This window comes from Ceratotherium simum, chromosome 16, assembly GCF_057802395.1.
Source record: "Ceratotherium simum simum isolate JZ-2026a chromosome 16, ASM5780239v1, whole genome shotgun sequence".
In the NCBI taxonomy this organism is placed as follows: domain Eukaryota; kingdom Metazoa; phylum Chordata; class Mammalia; order Perissodactyla; family Rhinocerotidae; genus Ceratotherium; species Ceratotherium simum.
In genome coordinates, this window is record NC_141915.1 from 9,301,657 (window position 1) to 9,322,628 (window position 20,972).

The following is a 20,972-nucleotide window of genomic DNA, read 5'->3' on the forward strand; positions in this document are numbered from 1 at the left end:
GGAGACCAGCCCTGTGCTAACATCTGCCAATCCTCCTCTTTTTTTGCTGAGGAAGACTGGCCCTGGGCTAACATCCGTGGCCATCTTCCTCCTCTTTATATGGGACGCCACCACAGCATGGCTTGCCAGGCAGTGCGTCGGCGGGCGCACGGGATCTGAACCGGCAAACTCCGGGCCGCCGCAGCGGAGTGCACGCACTTAACCGCTTGCACCATCAGGCTGGCCCCCATCTGTTTATTTTTTTAAGAGAAGCCTGAAATCTGGATCTCTGAGTGAAATCTCCCAGTATTTTACTGTTGACAATAAATTAACATTTTAAAGCATTCTGTGGGGGCCAAATAAATCATGTCTCAGTATACTACTTTGGGACTTCTCTTTCACATCTATCTAGTCAGCCCCGAGGCCTGTTTGAAAATAACTCTGAAATATCTCTCTTCCCTCTTCATCACTTTATGTTTGCACCACTCTCTCTCTGGCTCTTGTCACATTTATGTACCCATCAAAAATAATAATGAAGAAGTCTGTTTATTGGTACAGAAAAATGTGCATGATTGTAATCTTGATCATATTTATATAAACTGTGGCCCCCATATTCTGGTTTTGGTATATAATTGCAGCAAACTCCTACCCGGCTGTCAGTATTATAAAGATAAATAAGGGGCCGGCCCTGTGGCTTGGTGGTTAAGTGCGCGCGCTGCGATGCTGGTGGCCCGGGTTCGGATCCCGGGTGCGCATCGAGGCACCACTTCTCCGTTCATCCTGAGGCCGAGTCCCGCATACAGCAACTAGAAGGATGTGCAGCTACGACATACAACTATCCACTGGGGCTTTGGGGGGAAGAAATAAAATAAATAAAATCTTTAAAAAATAAAAAATAAAAAAATAAAGATAAATAAGATGAGTCCATCTCCTTAAGCTCCTTTGATTTTTTCAGCATGCCTTTTTCAGTTGATTTAAAACTATTTCCCCCGCCCAAACATATCTGCTATATTTTATAAAAATGAACTTTCTCTATCATGGAGAAAATAGATACTAAGTAGTGAAACCATATAGTGTAAAACTCTTAGGGGACCTGCTTCTGAAATCTAAGAGAATACTGTGGCTCTCCGATGAATATGTTGCAATTGCCTGATATCATTTCGGGAGCTAAAGTGTACAACTCACAAACGTCCCCTTCTCTTGGCTCCCTCTCTCCTGGGCCCTGTGGTTGCCGGGGGAGGAAGTTTGTATAACACATGTCTGAAGTGTTTGTGGTCAGATGTCCTTCTTATGTGACCACATCGCTGTTGTCATCTTTGATTTTGAGTTCCTACTATGGAAAAGCCCATTTTTCTGCTAACAGCATTTATTTGGGAAGCAGGAATAGGAGCAGTAAGTTCAAATGTTGATGCTTCAGCTTAATCCAGGCAAAATGAAGCCTCTGAGAGAAGCGCAAAATTGGAAAACCTTTATTTAATGGAAGGTGATTGATAGGGGCTGACAGCCTCCGAGCTGTCACCATGACCACCTCAGAGGCTGCCACGCTTCTCTAATCTGTTACAGGCAGTGACTTTTGCTATCATCAAGGAGTCAGAAATGATCACAAAGTAGAATCATTTTTTGATTATTGTTTTTGCTTGGTGTGGTTTGGAAAGATAAGGTGTGATTTCCAAGAGTGGCTTCTGTTGTTATGGAGTAATAATTACACCGTATGGGCCTTGGTTGATGCTGCTGCTGCTGTATGTGTGTTTCCTGGTAAAGTTTGTTCTCCACTGAATTTGTCTGCTTCCACCCGGCCCTACAGCACCAGCGAGCACTGGCTGGGTGTGGAAGGACTGACAGCAGGCTTGGGACAGAGTATGTTTTGCATACTCAAAGTAAACTTTACCACTGTTATCTGTCTACTTTTTATGAGGGGAGCAGCGCCCCATCACTGCTCAAGATATTCTGCCAACCCAGCCTAATCCTTCAGGAGTTCACCATTACACTCAAGTGCTTCTCATTCACATATTGATTTTATCTTATATTTGTTAACTGAAATGAAATGAAGAATTGGATTCTAGTTGTGACTGAAATTACTCCACCTGGGTAAGCCTGGGAGGGAAGTCGCTTGATGTCTTTTTACATGTAAAATCAATGCCTTAGACTAAATGGTCGAGGTTCCATTCAACTCTGTCATCCTCTTTCCATACCCCTTTGAAGAGAATTAGACACTCCCCTCCACCACCCTACAGGCGCGCGCGCGCACACACACGCACACACATACACCCACCCCAGTAAATCAGATATGAGCCAGGGATCTAGGCCAGACCTTTGTCAGTCTTCTCCTTTCATGAGGGTGGCCAGCACCAGGTTAGAGATACTTGCAGAGTTAAATTGTAGCTGAACAGGGACTTTTTTTTGGTGAGAAAGATCAGCCCTGAGCTAACATCCATGCCAATCCTCCTCTTTTTGCTGAGGAAGACTGGCTCTGAGCTAACATCTATTGCCAATCCTCCTCCTTTTTTTTTTTTCCCCTTTTTCGCCCAAAGCCCCAGTAGATAGTTGTATGTCATAATTGCACATCCTGCTAGGTGCTGTACGTGGGACGCCACCTCAGCATGGCCCGACAAGCAGTGCGTCGGTGCGCGCCTGGGATCTAAACCCGGGCCGCCAGTAGTGGAGCGCGTGCACTCAACCACTAAGCCACGGGGCCAGCCCCCAACAGGGACTTTTATAAACTTCAGTGTTATGTATTGCTGTATTGGTTGAAAATTTTTTTAACAAACATATAATTTTTCTTATCAGAACAAAACAAGAAAGGTAGAGAGGGAAATGTGTTAATGGGAGATATGAAGACAGTTTGGTGGGTTTTACTATGTATGTAGATAGGAAAATAAAGGAATGGGGTTATTGAGAATGACTCCTGGGTTCTGTGTTCAAAAATAGTTGATAGAGATTCCTTACGCTTTTCTCTCAAGTTGGCCTTATAGCTTTAGGGCTATTTTTAGTTACATTTTTTTAAGTGAGCTAGTAGGCATTTTTTATTTTTTGAAAAAAAATTCCCTAAAATTTAAGTTTTTGGTACAAATTTCATGCCTCTCCCCACTTAAAAGTTGTAACTATGAAATGAATTAAATGGACCTGTAGCTGGTTTTAGGGTTATTAAAGTCATAATTGTTCGTAAGTGGATTATCTTCTTTGCGTATTATCACAACAGAAATTCAAATATCAGATTGCCTGCCTGACTTTCTAGTGCATGCTCCTCTAAGAGGCACCCTAGCCCCAGCCAATTATTGGCATGAGCTCAGAGAATGAGCTAGTTTACTTTAACATTAGCTGTGATACCCAACATTTAGGAGAAGCAATAACCATTGGTAAATAAGGTTGAATAGAAACAAACAAAATTAAAGAAGGAGTTATCATATTTTTAAAAATTATAATAATACCTGGCTATAATAATTTCTAACTCTGCACAGAGCATCTCTGACAGCAAATCTGTTGTTCTGTCCATGAGTAAATCCCTCCTCCTGGTTGCTGTTCACCACGCAGCAGCTTCAGAGCAGTGCCCATGTGAAAAGTGGCTCAATGGCAAAGCAATGCTTACAGTCCAGAGAGTCTGCCCTGTGACTTCTTCTTGGTCATAACAAAACAGATGCCCACTTGGAACTGCACATGTTTTAATGAAGCAGGGGGGTTGGGTAGTTTAGGGGAATTTGTGATATTCAGAAAATAAATAGGTAATTCTCCCTTACCAAACCCCTTGGAAATGCAGTATTATAAGCCATGCATTATTATAATATATAATAATATATAATATTATAATATTATAAATTAATAATATTAATTTTTAAAGAACTTGACTCTAGACGTTGTTGCATTAATGAAAGTTTTTATCAGCTCTAGGCATCCATTAATCGGTTCCAACGGAACCTCATCAGTGACTCAGTATTTATTTTTTGGCTCATCTTTTCTTTCTGTCTCACCGCCAAGCAATAATGACAATTTTCGGTCATTGAACCAGTGTTAGGTTACATTCCTTAGAAAAATTGATCTGGGGCTCATTTTAAATCACAGTTGGCTTTTCTCTGGCCGTAAGTGTGAACACTGAGATCAATTTCTCCGGATTAGCAGCAAAATGATCTTTGTATTGGACGTGGGTAGCAGCAGTCTGTGACACAGGCCTCCTCCAGTGGCAGGCACCTGGGGTCTCTCCTCATCTCTCGTGTTCCGCCACTCTGAGCTGACTGCACGTCATCAGGCAGGCACCTCAGTCGGCCTGGGGAGAGCACGTGTCTCCTAAACAGCCCCTACATGTTCTTCCATACGTTGATTTGTGCTTACAAGAGCTCTTCTTCTTTTGGCCCTTGAAGCAGTAATTCCTTTCAAAATGACTTTTGGATTTCTGAAAAGTCTTATTTTTAAAAAATTTCTTGCAGGTATGGATCTAAGATTTCTCATCATTGTGTTAGCATTTGTCTGGTATAACCTCTTACCTGTAAAACACAGAGAAATGGACAGAAAACTGAAAATGGTCACTATTAAAAATGAATACCTATGGTGGTGGTGGTTGCACAACAGTGTGAATATACTTAATGCCACTGAACTGTACACTTAAAAATGGTTCAGGTGGTAAGTTTTATGTTATGTGTATTTTATCACAGTAAAATTTTGTTTCAATTTAAAAAATGAATAAATACTTGGTGCTCCTCATTCCATGAAATTATGGCAAAGTTAGAATAGTATAATTTCTTATAATTTTATTTATTTATTTTCCCCCCAAAGCCCCAGTAGATAGTTGTAGGTCACAGCTGCACATCCTTCCAGTTGCTGTATGTGGGACGCGGCCTCAGCATGGCCGGAGAAGCGGTGCGTCGGTGCGCGCCCAGGATCCGAACCCGGGCCACCAGCAGCGGAGCGCACGCACTTAACCGCTACGCCACGGGGCCAGCCCAAATACAGTATAATTTCTAAAATTCCTCAGCATCTCTGTAAAATAATGTGCAACACTGTTTCATACAAGCATTTTTTATGTGATGTGGTAGCAGAATCTTAATTATACATATCTGTATAGATTTGCCTAAGCAAAGTAGAAATAGGAACAAAAATGGCTTTAAAAACCAGAGGACATCTCAAAAGTTAATATAAATGAATTAAGCATTATTGCTACTATATCTTATTCTTGCCATTCCTGTTACTGTCAGTAAATCACATTTAACTGATCACTGATATATTCCTACATCCAAAATATTGGCAATTTATTTTTGAAATCTGGAAGGAAAGTTTTATGCCTGGAATGTTTGAGTTCAGACTTCTCTATTCCTATTATCAGCCCTCTGACGTTATACTTTTTATATAATTTCAGTGACATCTACTCTTTTTAGCATATTATTTATATCCTTGATAAGTAAGGGAAGCCTTTTAATCCAATTTGCTCCCCTGACTTCCATTCGTTTATAGATGAAGCAGCTTCTGATGTGCTTTTTCGTTTTAGTTAGACAAAAGGCACTTCTTACTGTGACACTGAATTTGTCTTTTTCTCGCTCTTCCTTAGAAGGGATGAACTTCCAGTCCTTCCAAAACATGGTTACCCTCTTCGTGATCCAAATTTACATCCCTTTTGCCCCTTTTTCCAACTCTGCTTCTCTCTCTTTCTTTCCTTTTTTTTAAAAATGTTATCTGGTATTGCTTCTTTTGGTTTTTCTCCTTACATAAGTATTTCTTAAGCTGTGTCTTATTTTTGGTGGCATGTGATGGCTCCAATCAGCTTAATAGTCAGAATATGCTAAGTTTAAATATTCCTCCCTCCCCCCCAAGAAAACTACGTTTATTGCCAGTGGCATAAATTCTAGATCTGAGGTAATTTTTCAGAACAAAAGCCTTTTAGCCTATCAGTACTAGATAAACATATTTCTAAGCACTTGGCAAAGTGGAGACTCTGACAGTGATCTAATTTTATATGTAAAGGGAGGGGAAAAAGAGGACCAACTGGAAGGAGCCTCTCTTTGTCCTATGACTGCTTCTGCTAACCCTTACCAAGCTGAACGTAACATAACTTGTCTCTGGCAAATTAGAAGATTTAGCTATTTAAAGGCATATATGAGTTTTTTGGAAAAAGAGAAATAAAATTACTACTGATTAGACCACTGATAGCCCTCAAAATGAACCCAGTAGTCTTACTATTTAAGTTTTTCTGTCCAAGGTGACATACAAACTTGTTTATCTACACCGCTCATTTCAAATGAGCCCCATCAGTGGGCTCTGGCATTGCTGAATGCCTGGAACACTCTTCTGTTTGTAGGTGATGAAAGGTAATGAGGAGCCTTTTGGAGAATTTCTATTTAGGGATTTCAGGCTCTCTATTCAACCTTTCCTCCCAGGGCTGATGTGTTTATTTTGAGGATAGTAACTCCCACAGACAGTAATATCTCTTTTTCTTCATATTAGTGTTCAAAGTCGGGCTCAGGCTCCTTAGCTCCAGTGAGAGGATGCTGTAAATAATTCTAAGTAGGTTTCTCTGAGCAAACAGCTCTGTAGCACTGGCAGCCCCCCAGGGGCTCACTCTGATGGACTCTGGACTTTGACGTCAGCAGTCAAGTGGAGCCCCGACTCCCCCATCTCAAAGTCACATCTCTGGCTGTGGGATGCTGGGCACTTCTTGTACTCCCTTACTCTCCCTCTCTCCTCCCTTTCTAGTCTTTTCTTTTTCTCTTTTTTCCTGTTTTTGCTCAGTTCCAGTCTTCTTCTCTCCACTGCTCTTCTCCATTCATCATCTCAGTCAAGAATATACATTTTAAAGGCCTCACTCCTCAGCCTCATCCCACCCTCTCAGCCAGCATCCATAAAACCCTGTCATCCTCCGGTTTATTTTGTCTGTCCCAGCCAGCCATTTTCTCTCCTTAATGTGTCACAGAGCATGGAGCCATCTGGAAGTGTGTTACAGAATATAACCAGAATATAGGAATAGTCCAAGAAGTGCATTTTAAAAAATGTTATTGTATAATATCTTCGTGATATACTCTGCAACTTACTTTTTAAAAATATCTTTTGTATGTGTTTTCTTGCCATTTACATTACTCATTTTAAAGTGTGTTGAAGATAGTGAATTAGCACCTGATGATGTAGCATGGCTGCGTTTTGCAAAATTGAAGACTGAAGCAGCCTTCTCCCAAGTCAGTTTCATCTCCTTATTAAGAGGTGTTTTTGTTTTTTGGTCATCTTAGCAGTAGGCAAACCCCATTTTTGTATCAGTCAAACTTTATGGAGAAGAGTCTGTCATGCATTTAACTACTTAGTTTGGAAACTGGTGGATATCCTCTTTAATTTAGGACTTCATATTAAGATAACTTTGCCATCTTCTAGAGATGTATGACTTTATCTGTAAAACAATTAAAGTTGGATTATACTTTTGCAATCATAACCATAGATGAGGCATTGTGCCCTTAGCTCTTTCTGGTAATGAGCACTTACAGAGGCTTTAAAAATTTTTTTTTTATCCCTCAGGGAGACTCTATCAGCCAGGGGCTAATCAGGAAAAAGAGTAACCATACTAGGTATTTCACCCAGGGGAGACTTAATACAGAGAACTTGCTATAATACTGTTGGAAGGAGTGAGAGAGTAGAAAGGGGAGGGCGAAGTAATCCAGAAATTAGTAACTGTGTGAAGCAGCTATCACCCACAGACCTGGGAGAAGGAAGGTGCGGAAATGGTGATCCGGAGCCTAGGAGCATACTCGCTGTTGCTTTCCTGGGACTGCTGCTCCGCCAGTGCTGGAACTGCCAAGGAGGGAGCTCCTGGGTTGGTGCTGGGACCACGGGGAGATGCCACCAGACCAGAGGAGGGCTGCCTTGCTGGTTCTGGGACTGCTAAAGAGAGTTTGCCGTGAGATCACTGGGGGAAGTAAACACTTGGCGGAGACACTGCTAGAAGCAGATGGGGAAAGAAAGAAGAAGAACAGCTTTATCCTTCTTTCTGTCTGAACTCCTACCAGTACCTCATATTCTCAGAAAATAATAGGAAGCTAGCTGGCAAGGGAGCCTGGGAAAAGTAGTTTGCAGACTCCAAACCCCAGCATGACGGAACAGAGTACAGAAGAGCAGGTGTGGAGCTGGGATACAACAGGTGATACCGGGCACATAGGCTCTTTACATGGGGATCGTTAAGATGTTCTGTATCTATCTCACTGAAAATCATCCGTTTTGAAAATCATCACCGTTTTCCCAGCCTTTGATGTTTTTTTCAGAATTATTAGGTTCTCCATGGACCTGTTGAACTGGAAAAGGTTTATATGTATTCTAAGGAACTGTTTGTTTAGAACCAGGCAAAATGAATTCCAGAAAACCCCAAAACGTATAGATTGTCGTTAACAGAAGAAACAGTGTTGTTGTCACCTTGAGCTACTGGAAGAAATGATGCCATTTCCTCTGCTTGGTAAATGGACATACCACCTGCATATTAAATAACTATAGTTAAGAACAAATGTACAACAGTTAACTTAATGTCTTATAATTAGGTTGGCTTATATCCTTCAGTTATTTCCTTTCTATCTCTTTGTGAAAGAAAGAACTATGAGAAGTTGCTGTGAAAAAGATGACGAATAGAAAGGACCACTGGCCACCCCTGCAATTTTAAAGATTGGAAGGTAAAGTTGAAAAAATCTTCCAGAAATTAGAACCAAAAGACAAGAGAGGATATAAAAATTAGAGCATCAGTCTAAGATCCAAATAATACGAATGTCACAAAGAAAACAGGAGCGAGGAAAGTTTCGAAAAAAATAATGCTATAAATTTCATTAAGAGTGACCATATTCAAAGAGTCCACTAGGTAGCCAGCTTATTAAATGAAAAAAAGACCCATGTCAAGGCACAGCATAATGAAATTTCAAAACATCCAGATAAAGAGAAGTACCTTTAGTCTTCCCAGAGTAAGAGGAGAGGGTGCTGGGGGACAGGGGGAGATCATGTTCAAAGGATCTGAAATCAGGATGGCATCCAGTATGGTATCTCAGCAGAAACACTGAATGGTAGTAGAGTATTACAGGAAGCTCCTGGCACAGAACTTTCCCTAAATGAAAAAGTAACGCCAGAAAGGAGATCTGTGATGCCAGAAATGAGAGAGAGAAGTAAAGAGAATTCCCTGGATGATAGCATTGGGAAGACCCAGGATATCAACTGTGCAACAGACCAAGAGAACCACCATTCTAGAATAGAGATAGAAGTCAGTGGAGAAAATAGAATGATATGTTTACCTGCGTGAAAAATTGCACTGAGAGGCTGCTGGAGAGTGTGAGATTTAGTGGGAGGGAATCTAAGCAATTGAAAAAGAAAGACAGTCAATAACTCCAGGAAAACAAAAAGTAATACGAAAAAAGGAAACATAATTATAATGTGTTACTTAAGAGTGAGTCTGTATGTATCCATAATAATGTAGACATTAGTGGTTAATATTACCAAAATGTATGATTTAATTATAAGGAAGATGGAAGAGGGAAGAGGTGGAGTGTGAGAGAGCTAAATCGTCCTATATTGAAAGAGGAAATGATTACGCAATATCTAAAACTGATAGATTTTAGAGATTATACTATGAGCATGTTATTTTAAAATGTGAAGGTTAATGATGGAGTAGTCAGAAGGGGGAGGGAGAGTTGCTGTTTTTTATTATAAACCTTTTTAGAATTATTTGACTTTTTAAAATTTGTGCATGAATCATTTTGATACAGTAATTTTCTTTAATATTGGGGTCTTTAGGTTTGTAGGTTCTGTTGTCTTGAGGTATAAGCTTCTAAATAGCTAACAAAAATCTGTTAATTAAAAATATAGAGAGTTCATTCAGTAAAAAAGCATTCAAGTAACTTTTAAATAGAGTTCTTTATATACCCTTAGTTGGACCTATTCCTATGACGACGAACTGCAGAAATCTCGAACTCTACTAAGTGAGTTTGTTTCTGTGAGTGATATTAGTAGAGTAATTCTGAATCTACTTTGTGTGTTAGTAGGAGAAAGTAAGGGATATATTAATGTATTGATCATAAATATATTGATGCTGTTAGGAACAAGGGAGATACAGATAGCAAATGGGAAAAGTAAGAACGAACTTTTTGGTGTTAGATTTGAATTAGAAGTATTGTGGACTCATGATTAAGAAATAATAAATTTCCTACTTTTAACCCGTGAAAGAGCCTAGAGAGCCTAGAAGCAGCGTTACTTCAGTAGCAGTTAGACACACAATTAGCAGTTACACAGTTACACACACAGAGCACAATTAGCACCCAGACCTTGGTTTCTAAATACTATTCACCACAAAAAGGAACCAAGCCTCCTTGCAGAAACAGCTAATTCCAGGTCTGGAGCAGAGAAATATAAGGCAAGCCTAGAACATCTTGTGTCAGAAGTCAAGGAAATGCACAAACAATGATGAGCCATATCAAAAGAACACAGGAACTGGCTTTAAGGAACTCGCACTGGTCAAATTTGGGGCAATTGAAGCAATAAAAATAATAGTGATGATAGTGATAGTAATAAACAGTGGATTTGATAAATGCATTTATGAGTCCACATCCATAGTCAAAAAAGGTGGTGAGGCTGGGAAGAGGGTTCTTGCCAGCTAATAAATGAACTATGATGAAATTATAAAATCACCATTTTGCAACCACCAGTATAATTGTTTAAGAATCATCCAATGGATGCTAAACTATTGGTGAAAGATTGTGGGAAGTAGAATATTCACAGTCTGAAAAGGTCACCCCACAGATTATTTATTAATTACAAAGGAGGAAAGATACTTGAACAAAGTGACCACACTTAGCATCACCAGCATTAGTGACAACCCAGCATTGTACTGCTCCAAATGTGACGTAGTGGAAAGTAACACAACATCGACTCCACAGTATTTATGCCAAAAATGTTAACTCGTTTCTAATCCAGAAAACAAAGAGTAGTTTAGATTGATGGACAGTCTATAAGACAACATCCTGGGCCCTTTGAAAGTGTCAGTGTCGTGAAAGAAAGAAAAAGATGGAAGGACTGCTGTAGATTAAAGGAGACTGAAGAGGGCCGGCCCTGTGGCTTAGCAGTTAAGTGCGCGCGCTCCGCTACTGGCAGCCCGGGTTCGGATCCCGGGCGCGCACCAACGCACTGCTTCTCCAGCCATGCTGAGGCCGCGTCCCACATGCAGCAACTAGAAGGATGAGCAGCTATGACATACAACTATCTACTGGGGCTTTGGGGGAAAAATAAATAAATAAAAATTTAAAACAAAAAAAAGGAGACTGAAGAGACATGACAGCTAAATGCAGTTCGTGATTTTGATTGGACTCTGGATGAGAAACACACAGCTAAAAGGACATTATTGGGATCCTGAGGGACATTTGACTGTGGACTGTGTTAGATAAAGTTATTGTATCAGTGTTGAAATTCTTGGGTATAACAGTGATCTTGTGTGTTTGTTGGAGAATGTCCTTGTTCTTAAAAGGTGCATGCTGAAGCTTTAGGAATGAAGTGTCATGTGTTTGCTGCTTACTTTCCAAAGTCTCAGCAAAACACACACACAGAACACAGATACAGAGAAAACAGATATGCTAATTATTATTTAATTTTTGGATAATTAAGTGTTAGTTATTCACTAATGTTACTTGGTGAATCTCAGTGAGGGGTACATAGTATATAGGTGCCCTTTGTACTACTTTTTTCTACTTTTTTGTAGATTTTAAATCTTTCAAAATAAAAAGTTGGGGGGAAAAAAGAGGGAAAATATAAACAGTGAAGATTTCCATGGATTAGTATCTTAGTTCACATTTTAATGTGTTCTCTAAGGAGGAAATGAATACCCGGTGAAATTTCTAGATGTGCCACTAATAAGCTCTTTCAAATCTAGTATGAAACCATAGGAAGAGCTTTAAAGATGAATGCATTTTAGTGTGAGCAAGATGGTGCATTAGGCAAACATGGTAGATGCTGTACATGTAGGATCATAAGGCTCCAGCCACTCAGGAAAGCAACACCGGTCCCATTATAGGCTTTTCTCTGAAGACCTTGGCCATCAAGAAGGCAAGAAGTGAAGCGTTAAGTGTTACCTACCCGCATATTAAGCTTATGTGCTCCCTCAGCTGGAATTCTTTCTGAACTTGTCATTACAGTTTAGTTTTCCATCCTGCAAGTCGTCACACTGTGGGGAAATTGTTTGGATGTTTATCTCCTCACTAGACCTTGAGCTTCTTGAGGTCTTTCGACTGGAACTTTCAATTCAGCTTCCCTGTAACTAGCAAAATGATTGGCTTTGAATTGGATTTATTTGAAAGGCAACTGAAATAATGTGGATAAGGATTTTCTGAGTCTTCAAACTTTTTTTTAAGGATTTGTTAGTCTGGAAAGATGAAATATGAATAGGGATAGAAAGTTTATTAGATTATGAATGGTGTGGATAGGCTACATTAGGATTTGGTCCTCATGGTCTACAATTCTCAAATGCATAGGACCATTAAAAAGAAACACCACTTGTCACATAGGTAAATTCCTTAAGTTTAGTAGCTTCCAGCCACTGTTATTCATTTTGCAGAAGCTTTTACACACACTGTACAATGGAATGTTATTCAAGCAGAAAAAGGAATGAAGTACTGATACATGCTACAATGTGGATGAACCTTCAAACATTATGCTAAGTGAAAGAAGTCAGACCAAAAGGCCACTCTTTGTATGATTCCATTTATATGAAATGTCTAAAATAGGCAAATCCATAGAGACAGAAAGTAGATTAGTGGTTGCCAGGAGTTTGGGAGGAATGGGGAGAGATTGCTTAATGGGTATGAGGTTTCCTTTTGGGGTAATGAAAAAGTTCTGGAATAAGATAGTAGCAATGGTTGTACAACATTGTGAATGTAATTAATGCCAATGAATTTACAAGTTAAAATGATAAATTTTATGTTTTGTGTATTTTACCACAATAAAGAAAAAAGCCATTAAAAATAAAGACTAATTCTTATAAAAGAGTAATTTCTCTAGGATCCTATGGTATCAAGCAGCACAGGCAATTTAGGAAGGCTGGGGGTTTCCTGGTTTAAAAGTTCAAAACAGTTTTATATAGAATGACAATAGGTTATTAAAGTAAACCAGGATAAGTTGGGGGCACATCTAACTTTTGAAGCTGCTAACAAGGAGAGGCATTTTTTTCTATGTCCCTCTTTGTCACTGTTGGAAAGCTGGCAAGGATAGAACATTGGGTCTGACTCAATGTGGCTGTTCATATGGTGTCACTATTGCCAGTCGGCAAGTTAGAAGCTCCAGGGAGCCTGTTCACTTCCTGGCCTCCTGGTTTCTGAGTTTGTTTCCTTTTCCTAAAATACTTGATTTGGATGCATGTGAAATCAACCTTAGACCTGCATAGGCTAGCAGGCCCCCCCGAGTGTTTGATAAAGTGTTTGAGTTTTGTAAAGAACAGTGACCAGATGTGGCCAGTGTTAGTGGTTTGTGGTCACTGCTTGCTAAACTTTTTCTTTCCATCGTACCTCTCCAAAGTTCTTAATTTTCCATGATACACCAGAGTGTTGAGGATTGAGGTTAAGTGGGATGGACAGGCAGACTGCTGAAAGATATGTGCTCCTGTGGTAATACATGGTGGAGTCGAGGAGAGAGAGTTGTGGGGGCAGGGTAGAAGGAGAGGTGAAAGAAAGGAAACTTAAAAGATGAGAGAGGAGAGGGGAGGAGTGTAAGAAAGGCAAAGAAGAGAGATCCCCCGTTAAGAATGCCTCCTGTGTTCCTTTATGGAATCTGCTTCCTTTACTGTGATTCCTTTTCTTGGTCTTAATAGTGAAGGAACCACCAGTGGCTTGTTTCTAGAAGATTTCCTGAATCAATTATAAATGTGAAAAATATGGATGTTTGGATTAGGCATTGCAGATGGCCAGATCTGTAGCAGAAACCCAGGAAAGACCCATACCTCAAAATATTTCTTCTCCCCACTTCTGTGAAATTGTGCCATCATTTAGAGAGTTATTTAGGTCAGAGGTTGCAAACTCAAATACCAGTTAGGTAAAGAAAACGAGAGCCTCAGACCAGGTATATAACAGTTGGGAGTGGGGGGTACCGTTGTGAACGGGAGCATGTGCCCATCTGGACAGGGTGCTTGCTCTTCAGCCCCTGGAACTTGCTGCCACCTGGCAGTATGGGCCCCAAGCTGCCAGATCAGCTGCCACCTTCTTCTCCCTCCCCCTCCCCCTCCCCTCCCCCTCCTCTTCTTCTTCTTCTTCTTTTTGTTTAAAGAACAAGAGAAGCCTGATTTTATGTGAAATTTGCCAATTTTCAAAACTCTACCCAAGTCAAAACGTAACTGCAAACCAGACCTGGCTCCTTGGCTGCCAAGTTATGACCAGTGATTTGAGTCAACAAGTTACTAATACAGATGCAAAGGCTGAATATGGTGTGTGGGGTAGGAGGAGGTCAAAGAGTTTGTTATTCACTTTTTAGAGTAACGTAATTTGATTTAAAAAAATATCACCAGGAAATCATCCACATTAGGGAAATTGGAGCTTTGATGGAGAAGTCGTTTTATACCCTGGGCGGGGGGCAGGATGGGCAGGCCTGGATGAAGTGTGACGCTGTGGATCTTGGCAGGATCAGTGTGGACTCTCAGGGTGCCTGGGTGCTGGCCAGAGGAGGTGCAGATGGTGGGAACAGAGCACAGAAAGAAAGAAAGAAGTTTGGTATCAAAGACAGACTTCCGCATTTTACCTAGAGCCTCCTAAGTCATCTGCTGAACCTCTGCTGGCCCCTCCCCTTGCCCCCCCATCCCCATATTAGATGGGAAACACCCCCTTTGCTTAAAGGTGAAACCTACAGGTAAATGAAAGGAAGAGTCTTATACCTGTGCAGCAAAAATCCTGAGACATGAACAAGGTAGATTAACTTTGCTTTAAGCAGTTATTTTTGTGTTTTGTAACTTATTTCATTGTACCACTAATCAGTTATTGTGCTTGGGTCTCATTGTTGTTCATATACATTTATCTGCTCTTTAAAAAAAAGGATAATTTAAAAAGTTAAGGGAACTTGGGTGAAGTTTATTTTTTAATTAAGTAGGAGTGATTAACCTGGTAATTTTCAAAAAGGAACCCAAACCACGATGAAACAGGACTGGAAGCATCATTTCCCCAGCAGGAGTGAGCAGAGCTAGAAGTTGCAGAAGAGAGGCCTGAAATGGCAGATGAGGACGGCCTGGGGAACAGGAGGGAGGGAGGGAGGTGGCAGAGTCGTCACTGGAGCAGTCTGTGAGAAATCTGCAAGCAGCCGTTGCCAGTGTGCGTGCTCATCTGTTCCCGGTGGGGAACTGCACTTCACCTTCCCCACCCCTGGTCTGACATCCATCAACACTATGCCTGCCTCCCTGATCTGATGGCAGAATTTATAGTTAAGTTCTGAAAAAGTGGAAAGGGCATAGAAAGCGGCAGTGCATGGGAACCAGTTGTGAAATGATAAATCAAGGCCTCTTTAAGGTCTAGGATTATTTTGGCAGCTTTCACTTTTGGGTTCTTTGTATGAGAGGCTTTGAGAAGCAGGAATATGGCTTAAAAACTGTGCGGGTTTTTTTAAGAGAAAAAAACAGTTACAATGATCAATTTGGCTGTTTAAATAGATGTGGCTTCATCATGGCTTCCTCGTGGCTGTTTTGCACCCAGCAGTGGTGAGAACAGCTGTAATTAACCCCTTTCATCTGATTTTTCTGTCTCTGGGTAAACTGAGCCCCATCCATCATGCCGATGGCTCAGTAAAGACTTGGAGTGGTTGGGAGTATCCAGGACAACAGTTTGGTTTGGTTTCTAAGGCTACATATGGAAGAATTAAATCTGCACTGTTTCTTGAAGTGGAGCAGAAATGTTTCTGGTTTGGTTGTGCAGATTGTCATCAGACCTCTGTTCTTCTGTCTCGGAAATCATCTCCGTCCCTTGGTTCCAGTCGTCCTTGCCACTCAGTGCCTCCCTGTGTGTGCGCCCCTTATCCGCTCATCTGTCTCTTGGCTGCCCCCTCATTTCCTGGCACTTAACATGTCTCAAACCAAATTCATCATTTACAACCTCCCATCCTACTACCTTAAACACACGTGCCACATACACACTTGAAACCAAAACAAACAGCCAGCCTCTCTGCAGTGTTTGTGTTTAGCGCCACTGGTCTTTGGCTACTCTAGCTGGACAATTGCTTTCACCTTTGAGTCCTTCCTCCCCCTCTTCCTCCAGCACCGCCTGCTCCCCAGGCCATTGCATTTCTTACACACTCGCTCTCTCCATTCTGCAGTCTCACTGTCACCACTCTACCATGCCTTCCTGAGTGAGCTCCCCAGCGTCCCCATCTCTGGTCTCACTTTTCTTCTGTGCATCTTAGATACGGACACCCACTTGATTGTTCTGAAACACTGCTCTCATTTTGCCAGGCCTTGGGTAGTGAACCTTCCAGAGCTCCAGCCTGCCCCTAGAACACAGGCCATGGTCCTTGGCTCTGAATCTAAGGACCACAGTCTCGCTACCCTTTGTCTTATCTGCCACCTTTTTCCTGTACTCTATGGAGACCTTGCACTCCAACCAAACCGGTTACTCCACTTCTCGAAACCTGGTTTCTCTGCCTCTGCTGCTGAGCGTTTGCTCATACTGGTGGCCTTTCCTCGGTTGCTGTTCTACTTCTAGTCTTCCTTCATCTCCATTTCAGAGTTGGGTATTGTTGTGGCTAATACTTTGTTTTCCCTCTATGCCAAGCATGTCTTTTACTCTTTAATTTATTAACAATAGATGAACATAAGTATCTTTGGGAAAGGAACCGTGCCTTCTCTGTGGTTTCCGTAGGGCGGCAAAGTGAGGCAGGTCCAGAAGCCAGTGAGCCTGGGGTGGAGAGCATTGAATTTGAGCTCTCCCTCTCTTGAGAGGGGTCAGCCCAGGTGACTGCTGTGAGGCAGCCATGTGGGCCCACCTTGATTTTTCAAGGAAGGCCAGAAGACTCAATTTCCATGTGAAATTGCTTAATTTAAAATTTTTCACATCATAAAGGTGGTACCTACCAGAGGAACATAGTCCCTTAAAATTACAATTTAAAGACTACTTCATGTGTAATCATGGGTATGAAATAGTAATGCATTCAGTGTACAAATACAAAATAGAGTAACAGTTCTTTTCAGGATGGTTTGGGATCTGTAAAAGTAGATTTTCTGGAAATCAGGGATTGAATGTTCATATATAAATGATAGGAGAAAAATATGGTAGTGTTTGCCACTCTTTCCTTTTACAGGTGAATTTAGTAATATAACATCTGTGTTAATTAATATAACCAGATGCCTTTAATGTCTCCTTGTTATTTTTATTTTATGAAAATGTTCCAGTGAAACAGATTTTTAAACGGAATTTTACCAGATTGACATTAAAGGGCAGGTCTATTTGGTGGGGCTATTAAATGTTGAGAGAGTCTGTATGTTGGGGAAAATCACAGCCTTTCCAGGTTGGATGAACGAGAGAAGGTCATGGGAGGGAATGAAGCAGCTGCCCTCTTTGATAGGCTGAGAAAACAGAAGTAGCTGGCCTTCGCAGGTGTTCGGAGAATTCCCACACAGGTGCAGATTCCAAATGAAGTATTATTTATTGCATGCGGGCTTCTGTGATATAGTCATCTTTCATCCATTCATCACATTTTTATTGAGTCCCTTCAGCAATGCTGACCTATGGGGAGGATCCAAAAGTACATTGGCCATAGTCCCGCCTGCAAGTTGCTTAAAGTCTAGTGGGAGAGAGAAAAAAAACAAAATCACAATCACAGTAATACAAGAGAGAATGTGATTAGTGTTTCTTAATTCCTAAATGACCAATTTAAAAAGTTAATAGTAATAAGAGGAAGAAGTTTCTGTGGTGCTTTCAAAGATGCATAATATCTCTTTTGGTCCTTAGATCACCTCTGTGGGAAACTTTGATTCCAGTCTTATCTATCTTATATCCATGATGAGAGAAACCAGACACATTCCGGCTCTTAGAGGAAAAGCCCTTTCTGAGCCTAGACTAATAGACTGAGTACAAATCAGGAATGAGGGAGTACTTTTCTACTGTATTTAATTAAGTTCCTGTAAATTTCCTTAGTTTGTTTTTGGAAGCACCTTGATGTGTTATTTAATCATGGATGAGTAGAGAAAGGAAGTTAAAACACTTCCTTTCCTCATCTCCCTGAGTAATGGTGTGCCAAGGTTGTACACAGAGGTGCAGTGTCAGAGTCTAGGATTTATGCGATGGCCCCGGATCTCAAGGAGACTGTAGTCTTGTACTCTGATGCTCCAGCTTTGGTACTCACGAGCCTCACCTGGAGTGCTTTTTAAATGCAAACATCTGGGCCCCACAGGCAGAGAAACCAGTTCAGGGTGTCTTTCGCCTTGTTGTCTAACAGGCACCTTTAGATGTCCTGAAATAGGTGATCCTTGGAAACTAGTCTTTGAAAAGCTTTGGTCTAGAAGTAGGAGAGAGAAGATGGTAGACAAAATAAAACTGCAGAAGTAGAGTGGCTGTGATAAAGGTCATTTGGTAGTCCATACAAAGTGCTGTACAAGTTCAGAGTCAAGAGAGAGCCTATTTCCAGCTTTGGTAACTGGAAGGCATTTGAGTTAGGGCAGAAAAGATGGGTGGGATTTTGATAGTTTGAAATGAATAAGGAGCTTCAGGCTAAGGGAGTGGAATGAACTGCAAAGCTCTGAAGCGAGGGAGAGCAGTGTGTCTTCAGGGGATCTTATCAAGCCTCTCCCCAGCTTTAAAACCCTTCAGTGGCACCCCAGGGCCCGCAGGATAAAGTCCCGACTCCATAGCATGGTTTCTATAGCTTAGCAGGATCTAGTCCCAGCCCTCAACCACACACACACACACACACACACACACACACAAACACTCACTCATTCACACTCACACTCCCCCACTCCCCCCACCCCTCATGGACTAGCCATCCTGAGCTAGTTGCCATCCCCTTTAGGCTTTCCTTTATTTCAGTGGCTTTGCACACATCGCTACCTCTATCCAGAATACCGCCTCCTTTCTGTTCCTCATTTCCTTTTGCTAACATTTTAGTCCTTTGGGATTCAGTGTAGCTGGAACATCCTCCAGAACAGCTCATGCATAGCACCTGGGGATCTTCTTAAAATGCAAATTCTGATTCAGTAGGTCTGGAGTAGGGCTTGAGATTCTGCATGGCTAACTAGTTCTCAGGTGATGTGGATGCTACTGCTCCAAGAACCACAGACTGAGTAGAAAGGATCCAGAACAGCAGTTCCCTCCCCGGGCTACACATCAGAGTCACCTGGAGAGTTTTAAATAGTAGTGCCTGGATTCCCCTTCCCTATAAGTTCTGATTTAATTGCTCTGGAGTGTAGTACATTGGGGTTTTAAAGTTTTCCAGGGGGTGCTAATGTTCAGATTGAGAACCACTGCACTAGAAAGTCTTCCTGACTCCCCAGGTCTGGGTTATGATGGACACCTACAGATGCTCATCCTCAGACTGTACTATTTCCCTGTGTCCCTCACTGACTCTTAGCTACCCAAGAGCAGAGGCTGTGTCTTGTTCATTTTTTCATTCATTCAGGAAGGGTTTATAGGGCATCTGTTCTATGCTATACACTATGCAAGGGGCTAAAGATACAAAACAGACCTGGTTCCTGGGCTCGTAGAATTTACAGTATAGAAGGAGGACCATCATTTAGCACAGTGCCTGGCATGGTGGGCCTTCCTAAGTATTTATTGAATGAATGAAGGAGGAGAGAGGGGAAGGAAGACCAGAAAGAAGGATGGCAGGGAGAGGGGGAAGAAATGATTGTCATCAAAGCACTTTGTGCACTCAGGATACCTTGTGTCTCTGGACCTGGCTTGAAGCTAGGAGACGGATGTCAGCCAACCCTAGATCATAAAATTGGACGATTAAGCATTTGGAAGGAGGACCAACCACAGCAGGAAAAGAATGCTGCTTAGCATACATATCTGTAACTAAGCAGAATGAATTGACTGGAAACTGGATGGGAGGGACATTCTAGAAGGTCTTGTGAGCAGGTTTAGTGAATGGAAAGTCATTGTTTGGTGCCAGGTCTTACTCATCTCCAGTATGTAAAGCACCCTGGGTAGTCTCAGTATTCCGAGTTCTGTCTTCTATACGTATTCTCTTTTATAAGGGTTCACGTAAACCCATTTTCCCCCATGATGTTTTAAGTTCCTTAACTGAATTCTCTCAATAGTGGGGATTTTTAGGAACTTCCTCATATTCAGGGAGAGGTTACTGTACTTGAATTATTATACTGTGCTTGAAAAATAAAGAGTAAAGGGCTTGAAAAACCTATCAATAAATAAAACAAATAATAAAAAGAGGGAGGAGCCCATAAAAGAAGTGAGAAGCGCAGTAGAAAATGAAGACAGACAGAAAGAGAAGCAAGAGGAGATGGGAGCCGGGGAGCGTGAGCAGTCCTAGGGCTTTGAGCGTGGCTGGGCCCCATCCTGCTGTCCCGTGGCTGTGGAAATTAGAATAAGTTATCACCCTCCTTTGAAATACTGATGAGCTCTTTGCACAGCTTTTTCTCTTTAGTTTTTTGTACTTCAAAGTTTCTTTTGTAAGTGAATGTGTTACATCCTTAGGTTTTTTTGATCATTTGGACTTCTGCTCTCAGAGGTTCTCAGATAGTCTAGATTCCCTTCTTCTGGCTGATTTGAGCCTTGACTTCCTTGCTCCCCTTTTCTGTAGTAGATAATAATATCTAATTGAGTATTGGTGGAGAAAGAGGATTTAAAAAGAAATTTACCCACTGAAATAATATAGATAATATGAAATATATATGACCTATGTTTTATACACATAAATAGATATATACACATACAACTATTACAGAGGGTTCACATAAGCACAAAGATTGTTTAAAGAAGAAAAAGAAAAAAGAGCTCATCTGCTAATCACTCACACTGTAATGTCACAGGAAGTGCCTAAAAGTGACAAGAAATCCTAGGCCCGAGTCCCAGGTGTGGAGAAGTTATTCTGAGCAA

At 41.3% G+C, this 20,972-nt stretch overlaps 1 protein-coding gene across 3 annotated transcripts in view; it reads left to right on the forward strand.

The window, feature by feature from the left end:
* The window catches only part of STX8 (syntaxin 8), a 241,991-nt gene that overhangs the window by 156,166 nt on the left and 64,853 nt on the right, over positions 1–20,972 (forward strand). Inside the window, exon 8 of one of the 3 annotated variants that reach the window (XM_087440423.1) lies at positions 8,519–8,600. The exons of the other annotated variants lie outside the window; for them this stretch is intronic. Coding sequence (XP_087296549.1) covers positions 8,519–8,559 — 41 coding nt within the window. The 3' untranslated portion in view covers positions 8,560–8,600. The remainder of the gene's footprint in view (positions 1–8,518; positions 8,601–20,972) is intronic. 3 annotated transcript variants of the gene reach the window in all.